We start from the raw sequence: 13869 nt of genomic DNA on the forward strand, positions 1-13869 counted from the left end.
AGAGTGAGAGAGAGAGAGAGAGAGAGACCCTAGCGAGAGAGAGAGAGAGAGACCCCAGCGAGACAGAGAGAGAGAGAGACCTGCGAGAGAGAGAGAGAGAGACCCGAGAGAGAAAGAGAGACCCCAGCGAGAGAGAGAGAGAGAGACCCCAGCGAGAGAGAGGAGAGACCCCAGTGAGAGAGAGAGACCCGAGAGAGAGACCCCAGCGAGAGAGAGAGAGAGACCCCAGCGAGAGAGAGAGACCCCAGCGAGAGAGAGAGCGAGAGACCCCAGCGAGAGAGAGACCCCAGCGAGAGAGAGACCCCAGCGAGCAAGAGGTCCCAGCGAGAGAGTGAGACCCCAGCGAGAGAGAGAGAGACCCCAGCGAGAGAGAGAGAGAGACCCCAGCGAGAGAGAGAGAGACCCCAGCGAGAGAGAGACCCCAGCGAGAGAGAGAGAGAGACCCCAGCGAGAGAGAGAGAGAGACCCCAGCGAGAGAGAGACACCAGCGAGAGAGAGACCCCAGCGAGAGCGAGAGAGACCCCAGCGAGAGAGAGAGAGAGAGAGAGAGAGAAAGAGCGACCCCAGCGAGAGAGAGTGAGAGACCCCAGCGAGAGAGAGAGAGAGAGGAGAGACCCCAGTGAGAGAGAGAGAGACCTGAGAGAGAGAGGGAGAGAGACCCCAGCGAGAGAGAGAGAGAGAGAGACCCCAGTGAGAGAGCACTTTGGCAATATGGTTCCCTGTAAACTTTCATGCCAATGAAGCATTTGAATTGAATTGATTTGAATTGAGAGACCCCAGCGAGAGAGAGAGAGAGAGAGACCCCAGCGAGAGAGAGAGACCCCAGCGAGAGAGAGAGAGACCCCAGCGAGAGAGAGAGAGACCCCAGCGAGAGGGAGAGAGACCCCAGCGAGAGGGAGAGAGACCCCAGCGAGAGAGAGACCCCAGCGAGAGAGAGAGAGATACCCCAGCGAGAGAGAGAGAGACCCCAGCGAGAGAGAGAGAGACCCCAGCGAGAGAGAGACCCCAGCAAGAGAGAGAGAGCGAGAGACCCCAGCGAGAGAGAGAGACCCCAGCGAGAGAGAGACCCCAGCGAGCGAGAGAGACCCAAGCGAGCGAGAGAGACCCTAGCGAGCGAGAGAGATCCCAGCGAGAGAGAGACCCCAGCGAGAGAGAGAGACCCCAGCGAGAGAGAGAGAGAGAGACCCCAGCGAGAGAGAGACCCCAGCGAGAGAGAGAGACCCCAGCGAGAGAGAGAGCGAGGGACCCCAGCGAGAGCGAGAGACCCCAGCGAGAGAGAGACCCCAGCGAGCGAGAGAGACCCCAGCGAGCGAGAGAGAGATCCCAGCGAGAGAGAGAGTGAGACCCCAGCGAGAGAGAGAGAGAGAGACGCCAGCGAGAGAGAGAGAGAGAGAGACCCCAGCGAGAGAGAGACCCCAGCGAGAGAGAGAGAACCCCAGCAAGAGAGAGACCCCAGCGAGAGAGAGAGAGACCCCAGCGAGAGCGAGAGAGAGAGACTCCAGCGAGAGAGAGAGAGAGGCCCCAGCGAGAGAGAGAGCGAGAGACCCCAGCGAGAGGGAGAGAGCGAGAGACCCCAGCGAGAGAGAGAGACCCCAGCGAGAGAGAGACCCCAGCGAGAGAGAGAGAGACCCCAGCGAGAGCGAGAGAGAGAGACCCCAGCGAGAGCGAGAGAGCGAGAGACCCCAGCGAGAGGGAGAGAGCGAGAGAGACCCCAGCGAGCGAGAGAGACCCCAGCGAGCGAGAGAGACCCCAGCGAGCGAGAGAGACCCCAGCGAGCGAGAGAGACCCCAGCGAGCGAGAGAGACCCCAGCGAGAGAGAGACCCCAGCGAGCGAGAGAGACCCCAGCGAGCGAGAGAGACCCCAGCGAGCGAGAGAGACCCCAGCGAGCGAGAGAGACCCCAGCGAGAGCGAGAGAGAGAGACCCCAGCAAGCGAGAGAGACCCCAGCGAGAGAGACCCCAGCGAGCGAGAGAGACCCCAGCGAGCGAGAGAGACCCCAGCGAGCGAGAGAGACCCCAGCGAGCGAGGGAGACCCCAGCGAGCGAGGGAGACCCCAGCGAGAGAGGGAGACCCCAGCGAGAGAGGGAGACCCCAGCGAGAGAGAGGGACCCCAGCGAGAGAGAGGGACCCCAGCGAGAGAGAGGGACCCCAGCGAGCGAGAGAGACCCCAGCGAGCGAGAGAGAGGTCCCAGCGAGAGAAAGAGAGAGAGACGCCAGCGAGAGAGAGAGAGACCCCAGTGAGAGAGAGACCCCAGCGAGCGAGAGAGAGGTCCCAGCGAGAGAAAGAGAGAGAGACGCCAGCGAGAGAGAGAGAGACCCCAGCGAGAGAGAGGGACCCCAGCGAGAGAGAGGGACCCCAGCGAGAGAGAGGGACCCCAGCGAGAGAGAGGGACCCCAGCGAGAGAGAGGGACCCCAGCGAGAGAGAGGGACCCCAGCGAGAGAGAGGGACCCCAGCGAGAGAGAGGGACCCCAGCGAGAGAGAGGGACCCCAGCGAGAGAGAGGGACCCCAGCGAGAGAGAGGGACCCCAGCGAGAGAGAGGGACCCCAGCGAGAGAGAGGGACCCCAGCGAGAGAGAGGGACCCCAGCGAGAGAGAGGGACCCCAGCGAGAGAGAGGGACCCCAGCGAGAGAGAGGGACCCCAGCGAGAGAGAGAGACCCCAGCGAGAGAGAGGGACCCCAGCGAGAGAGAGGGACCCCAGCGAGAGAGAGGGACCCCAGCGAGAGAGAGGGACCCCAGCGAGAGAGAGGGACCCCAGCGAGAGAGAGGGACCCCAGCGAGAGAGAGGGACCCCAGCGAGAGAGAGGGACCCCAGCGAGAGAGAGGGACCCCAGCGAGAGAGAGGGACCCCAGCGAGAGAGAGGGACCCCAGCGAGAGAGAGGGACCCCAGCGAGAGAGAGGGACCCCAGCGAGAGAGAGGGACCCCAGCGAGAGAGAGGGACCCCAGCGAGAGAGAGGGACCCCAGCGAGAGAGAGAGACCCCAGCGAGAGAGAGAGACCCCAGCGAGAGAGAGAGACCCCAGCGAGAGAGAGAGACCCCAGCGAGAGAGAGAGACCCCAGCGAGAGAGAGAGACCCCAGCGAGAGAGAGAGACCCCAGCGAGAGAGAGACCCCAGCGAGAGAGAGAGACCCCAGCGAGAGAGAGAGACCCCAACGAGAGAGAGAGACCCCAGCGAGAGAGAGAGACCCCAGCGAGAGAGAGAGACCCCAGCGAGAGAGAGAGACCCCAGCGAGAGAGAGAGACCCCAGCGAGCGAGAGATACCCCAGCGAGCGAGAGAGAGGTCCCAGCGAGAGAAAGAGAGAGAGACGCCAGCGAGAGAGAGAGAGACCCCAGTGAGAGAGAGACCCCAGCGAGCGAGAGAGAGGTCCCAGCGAGAGAAAGAGAGAGAGACGCCAGCGAGAGAGAGAGAGACCCCAGTGAGAGAGAGACCCCAGCGAGCGAGAGAGAGGTCCCAGCGAGAGAAAGAGAGAGAGACGCCAGCGAGAGAGAGAGCGACCCCAGTGAGAGAGAGACCCCAGCGAGAGACCCCAGCGAGAGAGACCCCAGCGAGAGAGACCCCAGCGAGAGAGAGACCCCAGCGAGCGAGAGAGACCCCAGCGAGCGAGAGAGACCCCAGCGAGCGAGAGAGACCCCAGCGAGAGAGAGAGACCCCAGCGAGAGAGAGAGACCCCAGCGAGAGAGAGAGCGAGAGACCCCAGCGAGAGACCCCAGCGAGCGAGACCCCAGCGAGCGAGAGAGAGAGGTCCCAGCGAGAGAGAGTGAGACCCCAGCGAGAGAAAGAGAGACGCCAGCGAGAGAGAGAGACCCCAGCGAGAGAGAGAGAGACCCCAGTGAGAGAGAGACCCCAGCGAGAGAGCGAGAGACCCCAGCGAGAGAGAGAGAGAGACCCCAGCGAGAGTGCGGCAGAGAAAGACCCCAGCGAGAGACCAGTGCAATTGAAACAGTTCATAAATGAGCTTTGCGTTCGAGGAGTGACAATATAGTTAGTGGCAATATCACCATTGAACGAGTTAATGCATTTGCCTGAAATTCCTTTGTCCACTGTTTTAATCAGGGGTTAATCCATTTAAAATAAACAACATGAAAAGGAATTTTATACAAAACCATCTGTTACTAGTATCACGCAGCACAATTTTAACTAGTACATTATTACAGGGTCGTAGGGTGCTGGGGTGGGCCGTACACTTCAGTAGGTGGACCCGCCATGCTCCTATAAAAGATATAAGACATCATTTAATCAGTAGAATGTGTTGAAAATGCCCTGTGGGCCAGTCAGCATATAAGAGAGACAGTTTAATGGTTCAGGTGAGGGAGATGCACCTTTGTCAGAACTCCAACCCATAACCACGACAAACTGAACAGTTTTTCCAGCTCCATAAACTCAAAGTGTAACACACAGACTAACACAGAGCTGGGAGTGTGTAACACACAGGGTAATGCACAGCTGGGAGGGTGTAACACACAGACTAACACAGAGCTGGGAGGGTGTGACACACAGTGTAATGCACAGCTGGTAGTGTGTAACACACGGGGTAATACGCAGCTGGGAGTGTGTAACACACGGAGTAATACGCAGCTGGGAGTGTGTAACACACAGGGTAATACGCAGCTGGGAGTGTGTAACACACAGGGTAATACGCAGCTGGGAGTGTGTAACACACAGGGTAATATGCAGCTGGGCACACAGGGTAATACGCAGCTGGGAGTGTGTAGCACATGGTAATACGTAGCTGGGAGTGTGTAACGCGGCAATACGCAGCTGGGAGTGTGTAACACACAGGGCGACACAGCTGGGAGCGTGTAACACACAGGGCGACACTCAGCTGGGAGTGTGTAACACAGGGCGACACGCAGCTGGGAGTGTGTAACACACAGGGTGACACGCAGCTGGGAGTGTGTAACACACAGGGTGACACGCAGCTGGGAGTGTGTAACACACAAGGTAACACACAGCTGGGAGTGTGTAACACACAGAGCGACACACAGCTGGGAGTGTGTAACACACAGGGTGATACACAGCTGGGAGCTTACATCCATAAGACAAAGGTCCTCTACCAACCTGCCCCCGCTACACAGTACTGTCCCCCGATTATCAAAATCCACGACAAGGCCTTGGACAACGTGGACCACTTTCCATACCTTGGGAGCCTACTGTCAACAAGGGCAGACGTCGACGACGAAGTCCAACACCGCTTTCAGTGTGCCAGTGCAGCCTTCAGTCGCCTGAGGAAGAGAGTGTTTGAAGACAAGGACCTCAAACCCGGCACTAAGCTCATGGTCTACAGAGCAGCAGTGATACCTGCCCTGCTGTATGCCTCAGAGACATGGCCCATGTACAGCAGGCACCTCAAAGCACTGGAGAGGTACCACCAACGCTGCCCCTGCAAATCCATTGGCAGGATAGGCGCACCAACGTCAGTGTTCTTGCTCAGGCCAACATCGAAGCTCTGACCACGCTCGATCAGCTCCGATGGATGGATCACATTGTCCGCATGCCCGATACGAGACTCCCAAAACAAGCGCTCTACTCAGAGCTCCGGCACGGCAAGAGAGCCCCAGGTGGGCAGAGGAAATGCTTCAAAGACACCCTCAAAGCCTGCTTGAAAAAGTGCAGCATCCCCACTGACACCTGGGAATCCCTGCCCCAAGACCGCACAAAGTGGAGGAGAAGCATCCGGGAAGGTGCCAAACACCTCGAGTCTCTTCGCCGGGAGCAAGCAGAAGCCAAGCGCAAGGAGCACACGTCAACTCAAGCACCCCACCCACCCGCCCCTTCAACCACTGTCTGCCCCACCTGTGGCAGAGACTGTAGGTCCTGCATTGGACTCATCAGTCACCTGAGAACTCATTTTTAATGTGGAAGCAAGTCATCCTCGGTTCCGAGGGACTGCCTAAGAAGAAGAAGAATACACAGCTGGGAATGTGTAACACGCAAGGTAACATACAGCTGGGAGGGTGTTACACACAGGGTAATACACAGCTGGAAGTGTGTAACACACAGGGTAATACACAGCTGGGAGTGTGTAACACACAGGGTAATACACAGCTGGGAGTGTGTAACACACAGGGTAACATACAGCTTGGAGGGTGTTACACACAGGGTAATACACAGCTGGGAGTGTAACACACAAGGTAACATACAGCTGGGAGTGTGTAACACACCAGGTAATACACAGCTGGGAGGGTGTTACACACACACATACAAACCGGGGACAACTCCCCTATTCTTCTTCGAAACAGTGCCATGCGATCTTTTACGTCCACCTGAGAGCGCAGACGGGGCCTTGGTTTAACGTCTCCTCCGAAAGACAGCACCTCCGACAGTGCAGCACTCCCTCAGCACTGCACTGGAGTGTCAGCCTAGCTTTTTGTGCTCAAGTCTCCAGAGTGGGTTTGTGTTATACACATGATAACACCGAGCTAAAGGTGACCTGTCCCTTTCAAACAGGGTGTCGGCCCTCCCCTCTCCTCCCCTCCCTTCGATGTGTGTGGGTGAATGCAGTGTCCTGTGCTCAGCAGTATAGTCCAGTAAGGCCCAAGGTTCAATCCTCAGTTTCTCCTAAATGCACTAATTCCAGGCAGGGTAGTGGTGCAGGCTCTTTAGCTGGCCGCAGCACCACTGGGCTGTGGGAAGGCGGTGGTACGGGGGGACCCCACAAAAATAATTTAACTTTAAGTGAGTTTTACAAATGCCCGTCACTCCAGCTATGAAGCAATGCTTAGACACTCACAGCAAACTTAGCGAGGATGTAGGCTCCGGCCCCCACTCCGATCCCAACAATACTTTTAAATCTGGAGAGAAATAAGACGACACATTAATGTTCAAGTAAATCCCATGAAACATCTGGACAACATGGTCTGTCTGGTCGGTATACGTCCGGGACTGTATGTGGCGTGGCCTGGTCACCATGGAGACACAAGTCCATCCGGGCTGCTCACCACAGGGGCTTGTATCCAACCGGACCACCCATCATACCGGCATGCATCCAACCAAGCCTGTCCACCACGTGTGTTTGCATCCCATCCAGCCTAAACGCTGTACGCAGTGGACCCAAACTGGGCCTGTCCATCGCACCAACCTACACAAACAGAGTCAGATAAATAAAATGTTTCATTGCTAAAATACACAGAGACTGTAATAACTAGTATCCATGAGATCTTTCTTCCATCAAACCCACAGATTATTCGCTGCCTTCCCAACTCTAGGCTCGACAGCATTCTATGGTTTCAAGTTGCTGTCTTTTGGAAGCGAGTATTTAATGTGCTTTAGTGATGTGTGACAAGATGGTGATTCTTGTGGCACTGGAAACCTAGAAAATCAGCAAAACAGTCAACTCAAGAATGACCAGGACTAAATAACTTCAACAAGTGAAAACATTTCATCCTCTTCCCTCTCTTTCGCTCCTCCCATCACTCTCCCTTCATTCCATCCAATTTCCCCCCACCCCCTTTCCCTCTGTGCCACTCCGACCCAAAGTGCTGCTGCAAATGGAAATGATTCCAGCCGCTGCATGCTGTGGGTGGGATTCTCGTTCTGGTGACAATTCCCACCGCCATATGCAAGGGGGCCAGAATCACCTCCGTTAGCAGCAGAGGGGCACTGAGGGGAGACGGGCCTAGTCCATGCTGATTTATGTCAGCGATACACATGGATGGGCCCTTAAAATATTTGAAACCGTGAAGGTTGGCACCTATGTTGACTAGTGCTGTGGGTTAATACTGACCTAGGCTGCGAGTTCAAATCCAGCTTGGCTGAAGTGCCCGCTCTTTGGTGGGGCCTTCAGGCAGGCTGGACTATAGCTCACAACCTAGAGACGATCGGTCCCAGGCCCCATCTGGGGAACTGAATTCAGTTTTGGGCACTGCGCCTCAGGAAAGATATATTGGCCTCGGAGAGGGTACAGCACAGATTCACCAGAATGCCACCAGAGTTTAAAGGGGTAAATTACCAGGACAGGCTGCATAACCTTGTACTGTATTCCCTTGAAGGGTGATCTAATTGAGTTATTTAAAATGATAAAAGGGTTCAAAAGGGTAGATACAGAGAAATTGTTTTTCTCCGGTGGGGGAATCCAGAAAAAGGGGCACAATCTGAAAATTAGAGCCAAGTCCTTCAGGTGTGAAATTCGGAAGCACTTTTTCACACAAAGGGTGGTGGAAATCTAGAACTCGCTCACCCAAAAGGCTGTGAATGCTGGGACAATTGGAGCTTTCAAGACCAAGATCGATAGACTTTTGTTAGGTAATGATATCAAGGAATATGGAGCAAAGGACGTAAAAGGAGTTGAGGTACAGATTAGCCATGATCTAACAGAATAGCGGAACAGGATCAAGGGGCTGAATGGCCTCCTCCTGATCCTATTTTCTATGAAAGGGTCCTCTGTGAAATAGCTTGGGCAATCTAACCTAATTCCCAATGGGTGTGAGTATACAGTACGAAACGCCCATTATGAGAGTGCCCAGAGAGCAGGAATGGCTGAAGGATGGAGCCTCTCTGCATTCAGTTTCTAATCCGTGCCATGTCAAAGGGGCAGGAGCTGAGTAAAGGGGAGGAAAATCAAAGGGGAGAGTCATGATTGGGCAGACCTGACACCTCTCGATTCTGGTCGGATGTGTTTGTGCACTTCCTGTCGCCATCTTGGGGACGTAGGAGGCCGCATAACACCTGAAAAAGGGGCACTACATGGTCCAATTTCTAGCCCATAGTGTTCATTAGAGATACTAGGTGCTTAGCAACATATCGTGTTCATTAGGAGACAGTGTACAAGGACGACTCACCCAAAGTGCTGAACTACACTTGGCAACATGGCAGCCAGCTGGTCCATGGTCGGGAACTGGTACCTGAGTGAAGGACACAGCAGATAAAACAAAGTTAGTGAGGGCAAGGCCCCTCTTTATATCAGGTGGCATAACAAGGTGCAGCTGTAGGCAACATAGTAAATACCAATGTATCACAAAGATGACAGGTGCTGGGAGACATGGGGGGGTGGGGTGGTAGAATTTCCACAGGAATTCTCCTGATCTCCTGCTGCAACCTAATCGAGGGGTTCAGATGGTTTCTATATTAAAGATTTGGGTGTCCTCGTGCAAGAAACACAGAAAGCTAGCATGCAGGTACAGCAAGCAATAAGGAAGGCAAATGGCATGTTGGCCTTTATTGCAAGGGGGTTGGAGTATAAGAGTAAGGAAGTCTTGCTACAATTGTACAGGGCCTTGGTGAGACCACACCTGGAGTACTGTGCACAGTTCTGGTCTCCTTATCGAAGGAAGGGTATACTTGCCTTGGATGCAGTGCAACGAAGGTTCACTAGATTGATTCCTGGGATAAGAGGGCTGTGCTATGAAGAGAGATTGTGTAGAATGGGCCTATACTGTCTGGAGTTTATAAAAATGAGAGGTGATCTCATTGAAACATGCAAGATTCTGAAGGGGATTGACAGGGTAGATGCTGAGAGGTTGTTTCCCCTGGCTGGAGTGTCTAGAACTAGGAGGCCGGTATCAAATCGAGGGGTTCAGATGGTTTATATGTTGAATAATGGATACCCATGAGGAAGTTACCCCTAGATAAGGGGTAGGCCATTTAAGACTGAGATGAGGAAGAATTTCTTCACTCAGAGGGTTGTGAATCTTTGGAATTCTCTGCCCCAGGGGGCTGTGGATGCTGAGTCTTTGAGTATATTCAAGGCTGAGACTGTAGGGGAATCAAGGGATATGGAGATCAGGCGGGAAAGTGGAGTTGAGGTCGATGATCAGCCATGATCTTATTGAATGGCGGAGCAGGCTCGAGGGACCGTATGGCCGACTCCTGCTCTTACTTCTTATGTTCTTATGTTCTCAAAATAATGGATACCCAGGAGAAGAACAAGGTCGGCAGATGCATGGAAACACCATCATCTCCGAGCTCCCCTTCAAGTCACACACCATCCTGACAAGTTCATATATCCTCGTTCCTTCATCGTTGCTAGGTCAAAATCCTGGAACTTCCTACCTAACAGCACTATGGGAGTACCTTCACCACAGGAACTGCAACGGTTCAAGAAGAAGGCCCACCAACACCTTCTCAAGATCAACTAGGCACGGGCAAAAAACACCAGTCTTGCCAATGACACTCACACCCGGAGAATTAATATAAAAAAAGGATACTGGAGAGCGAGTTACAGGCCGGTATCAAATCGAGGGGTTCAGATGGTTTATATGTTGAATAATGGATACCCATGAGGAAGTTACTGACTGGAATCGAATCTAGGGGCTTGGATGATATAAAACCTGGAGAGTGATGTTCAGGCTGTTTGAAACTGCAACCAGACCCCTGACTATTATATAGTGTGGGACTGAGTAAAGGATTTAAAGCTAATGTGATGATGATATGACAGGTCAGCGGGACTCACCCTGAAGGGAACTGTGAGGCGTTCGTCTGCTGGCCTGGAGCATCCACGTGGCACACGACAAAGTGCTTGGTGATTTCTTGCATGTCTTCAAAGTTGAAGAACGTGTTGAAGCACAGTTTATCTGAAAAAAAAAGGAAGTCAGAGGCATCATAAAACTCAGCAGCGGTTTTACGGTTGGCAGCTCCAGAAGGTACCGGAAGAGTGAGAGCAGCACTTGGGCTGTGGCTGGGGTCAATGTGCAGGGATAATGCTGGACCAGAAGGAGCAGGACCACTAGTACAACCAGTAACCTCATTCTTATTTCCACACAACAGCAGCTCTCGCTGTACCACAGGAAGTGGATCGAGCCCCACAAATTCACCCCTCTCACAACCGCACTTAATCTCAATATTCCCCATTATCTCACTTGGTAAATGCATCTTAAGTGTGCCCTGCCGTATCTCCCCCATCTCTTTGCTCACTAAGCCAAGCTTTCCCTAAGGTTTTACCCCTTCCCTAGCCCTGAACCCGCATCTTTCTGTAGTTTCTATGCTATCTCCTCTCATGCCCTCTCCGAGCTCATCTGGTTCATGAGACCCACCGCCTGCTCCAATGACCCCATTCACACTAAACTGTTGACCACCCACCATCCCTTCCTGGCCCCCATGCTAGCTGTAAATGTAAATTGATCCATCTTCTCAGGTACTGTCCCCCTCCCCTTCAAATCAGCCATCATCTCTCCTCCTCAAAAAATCCACCCTTGACTTTCTGTCCTTGCAAACTACCACCACATCTCTGACTTCCCTTTCCTCTCCAAAGTCCACGAACATTGTTGCCTTCCAAATCCAAGTCCACCTTTCCTGCAATTTCATGCTTGAATCTCTTCGATCAGGTTTCTGCCCTTGCCACAGCATTCAAATGGCCCTAACCAAAGTCACTGTGAAAGCGTTGGATGGGGGACAGTGTGTATGTGAAAGGGTGGGGTGTTGGATGGGGTACAACGTGTGTGTGAAAGGGTGGGGAGTTGGAAGGGGTACAACGTGTGTGTGAAAGGGTGGGGTGTTGGATGGGGTACAGTGTGTGTGTGAAAGGGTGGGGTGTTGAATGGGGTACAACGTGTGTGTGAAAGGGTGGGGAGTTGGAAGGGGTACAGTGTGTGTTTGAGAGGGTGGGGAGTTGGATGGGGTACAGTGTGTGTGAAAGGGTGGGGTGTTGGAAGGGGTACAGTGTGTGTTTGAGAGGGTGGGGAGTTGGATGGGGTACAATGTGTGTGTGAAAGGGTGGGGAGTTGGAAGGGGTACAGTGTGTGTTTGAGAGGGTGGGGAGTTGGATGGGGTACAATGTGTGTGTGAAAGGGTGGGGAGTTGGAAGGGGTACAGTGTGTGTTTGAGAGGGTGGGGAGTTGGATGGGGTACAGTGTGTGTGTGAGAGGGTGGGGAGTTGGATGGGGTACAGTGTGTGTGAAAGGGTGGGGAGTTGGATGGGGTACAGTGTGTGTTTGAGAGGGTGGGGAGTTGGATGGAGTACAGTGTGTGTGAAAGGGTGGGGAGTTTGATGGGGTACAGTGTGTGTGAAAGGGTGGGGAGTTGGATGGGGTACAATGTGTGTGTGAAAGGGTGGGGAGTTGGAAGGGGTACAGTGTGTGTTTGAGAGGGTGGGGAGTTGGATGGAGTACAGTGTGTGTGAAAGGGTGGGGAGTTTGATGGGGTACAGTGTGTGTGAGAGGGTGGATAGTTGGATGGGGAACAGTGCATGTGAGAGAGTGTGGAGTTGGATGGGGTTCAGTGTGTATGTGAGGGTGGGGAGTTGGATGGGGTACAGTGCGTGTGAGAGGGTGGGGAGTTGGATGGGGTACAGTGTGTGTAAAAGGGTGGAGAGTTGGATGGGGTACAGTGTGTGTAAAAGGGTGGAGAGTTGGATGGGGTGCAGTGTGTGTAAAAGGGTGGAGAGTTGGATGGGGTGCAGTGTGTGTGAAAGGGTGGGGAGTTGGATAGGGTACAGTGTGTGTGAGGGTGTGGTGTTGGATAAGGTACAGTGTGTGTGAAAGAGTGGGGAGTTGGATGGGGTACAGCTAGTGTGAGAGGGTGGGTAGTTGGTTGGGGTACAGTGTGTGTAAAAGGGTGGAGAGTTGGATGGGGTACAGTGTGTGTAAAAGGGTGGAGAGTTGGATGGGGTGCAGTGTGTGTAAAAGGGTGGAGAGTTGGATGGGGTGCAGTGTGTGTAAAAGGGTGGGTAGTTGGTTGGGGTACAGTGTGTGTGAGAGGGTTGTGAGTTGGATGGGGTGCAGTGTGTGTGAGAGGGTGGGGAAGTGGATGGGGTACAGTGTGTGTGAAAGGGTGGGCAGTTGGATGGGATACAGTGTGTGTGTGAGGGTGGGGAGTTGGATGGGGTACAGTGCATGTGAGAGAGTGTGGAGTTGGATGGGGTACAGTGTGTATGTGAGGGTGGGGAGTTGGATGGGATACAGTGTGTGAGAGAGAGTGTGGCGTTGCATGGGGTACAGTGTGTATGTGAGGGTGGGGAGTTGGATGGGGTACAGTGTGTGTGAGAGGGTGGGGAGTTGGATGGGGTACAGTGTGTGTGAAAGGGTGGAGAGTTGGATGGGGTACAGTGTGTGTGAGAGGGTGGGGAGTTGGATGGGGTACAGCGAGTGTGAGAGGGTGGGGAGTTGGATGGGGTACAGTGTGTGTGAAAGAGTGGGGAGTTGGATGGGGTACAGCGAGTGTGAGAGGGTGGGGAGTTGGATGGGGTACAGTGTGTGTCAGAGGGTGGGGAGTTGGATGGGGTACAGTGTGTGTGAAAGAGTGGGGAGTTGGATGGGGTACAGTGAGTGTGAGAGGCTGGGGAGTTGGATGGGGTACAGTGTGTGTCAGAGGGTGGGGAGTTGGATGGGGTACAGTGTGTGTGAGAGGGTGGGGAGTTGGATGGGGTAGAGTGTGTGTGAAAGAGTGGGGAGTTGGATGGGGTACAGCGAGTGTGAGAGGGTGGGGAGTTGGATGGGGTACAGTGTGTGTCAGAGGGTGGAGAGTTGGATGGGGTACAGTGTGTGTGAGAGGGTGGGGAGTTGGATGGGGTACAGTGTGTGTGAGATGGTGGGGAGTTGGATAGGGTACAGTGTGTGTGAAAGAGTGGGGAGTTGGATGGGGTACAGTGTGTGTGAGAGGGTGGGGAGTTGGATGGGGTACAGCGAGTGTGAGAGGGTGGGGAGTTGGATGGGGTACAGCGAGTGTGAGAGGGTGGGGAGTTGGATGGGGTACACTGTGTGTGAGAGTGTGGTGTTGGATGGGATACAGTGTGTGCGAAAGGCTGGGGAGTTGGATGGGGTACAGTGTGTGCGAGAGGGTGGGGAGTTGGATGGGGTACAGTGTGTGTGAGAGTGTGGGGAGTGGGATGGGGTACAGTGTGTGTGAGAGGGTGGGGAGTTGGATGGGGTACAGTGTGTGTGAGAGGGTGGGGAGTTGGATGGGGTACAGTGTGTGTGAGAGGGTGGGGAGTTGG

General features: G+C 54.2%; 1 protein-coding gene across 5 annotated transcripts in view; it reads right to left on the reverse strand.

Annotated features, from left to right (window-relative positions):
- The window catches only part of ndrg4 (NDRG family member 4), a 461376-nt gene that overhangs the window by 51618 nt on the left and 395889 nt on the right, over nucleotides 1-13869 (reverse strand). For all 5 annotated transcript variants that reach the window (XM_085991057.1, XM_085991055.1, XM_085991053.1 and 2 more), the window contains 3 exons: nucleotides 10393-10513; nucleotides 8783-8845; nucleotides 6736-6796 (listed from right to left, as the gene is read on the reverse strand). In XM_085991057.1, coding sequence (XP_085847183.1) covers nucleotides 6736-6796; nucleotides 8783-8845; nucleotides 10393-10513 — 245 coding nt within the window. The remainder of the gene's footprint in view (nucleotides 1-6735; nucleotides 6797-8782; nucleotides 8846-10392; nucleotides 10514-13869) is intronic.

This window comes from Somniosus microcephalus, chromosome 6 (assembly GCF_052327205.1).
Source record: "Somniosus microcephalus isolate GS21.2 chromosome 6, FLI_Smic_1.0, whole genome shotgun sequence".
NCBI lineage: Eukaryota > Metazoa > Chordata > Chondrichthyes > Squaliformes > Somniosidae > Somniosus > Somniosus microcephalus.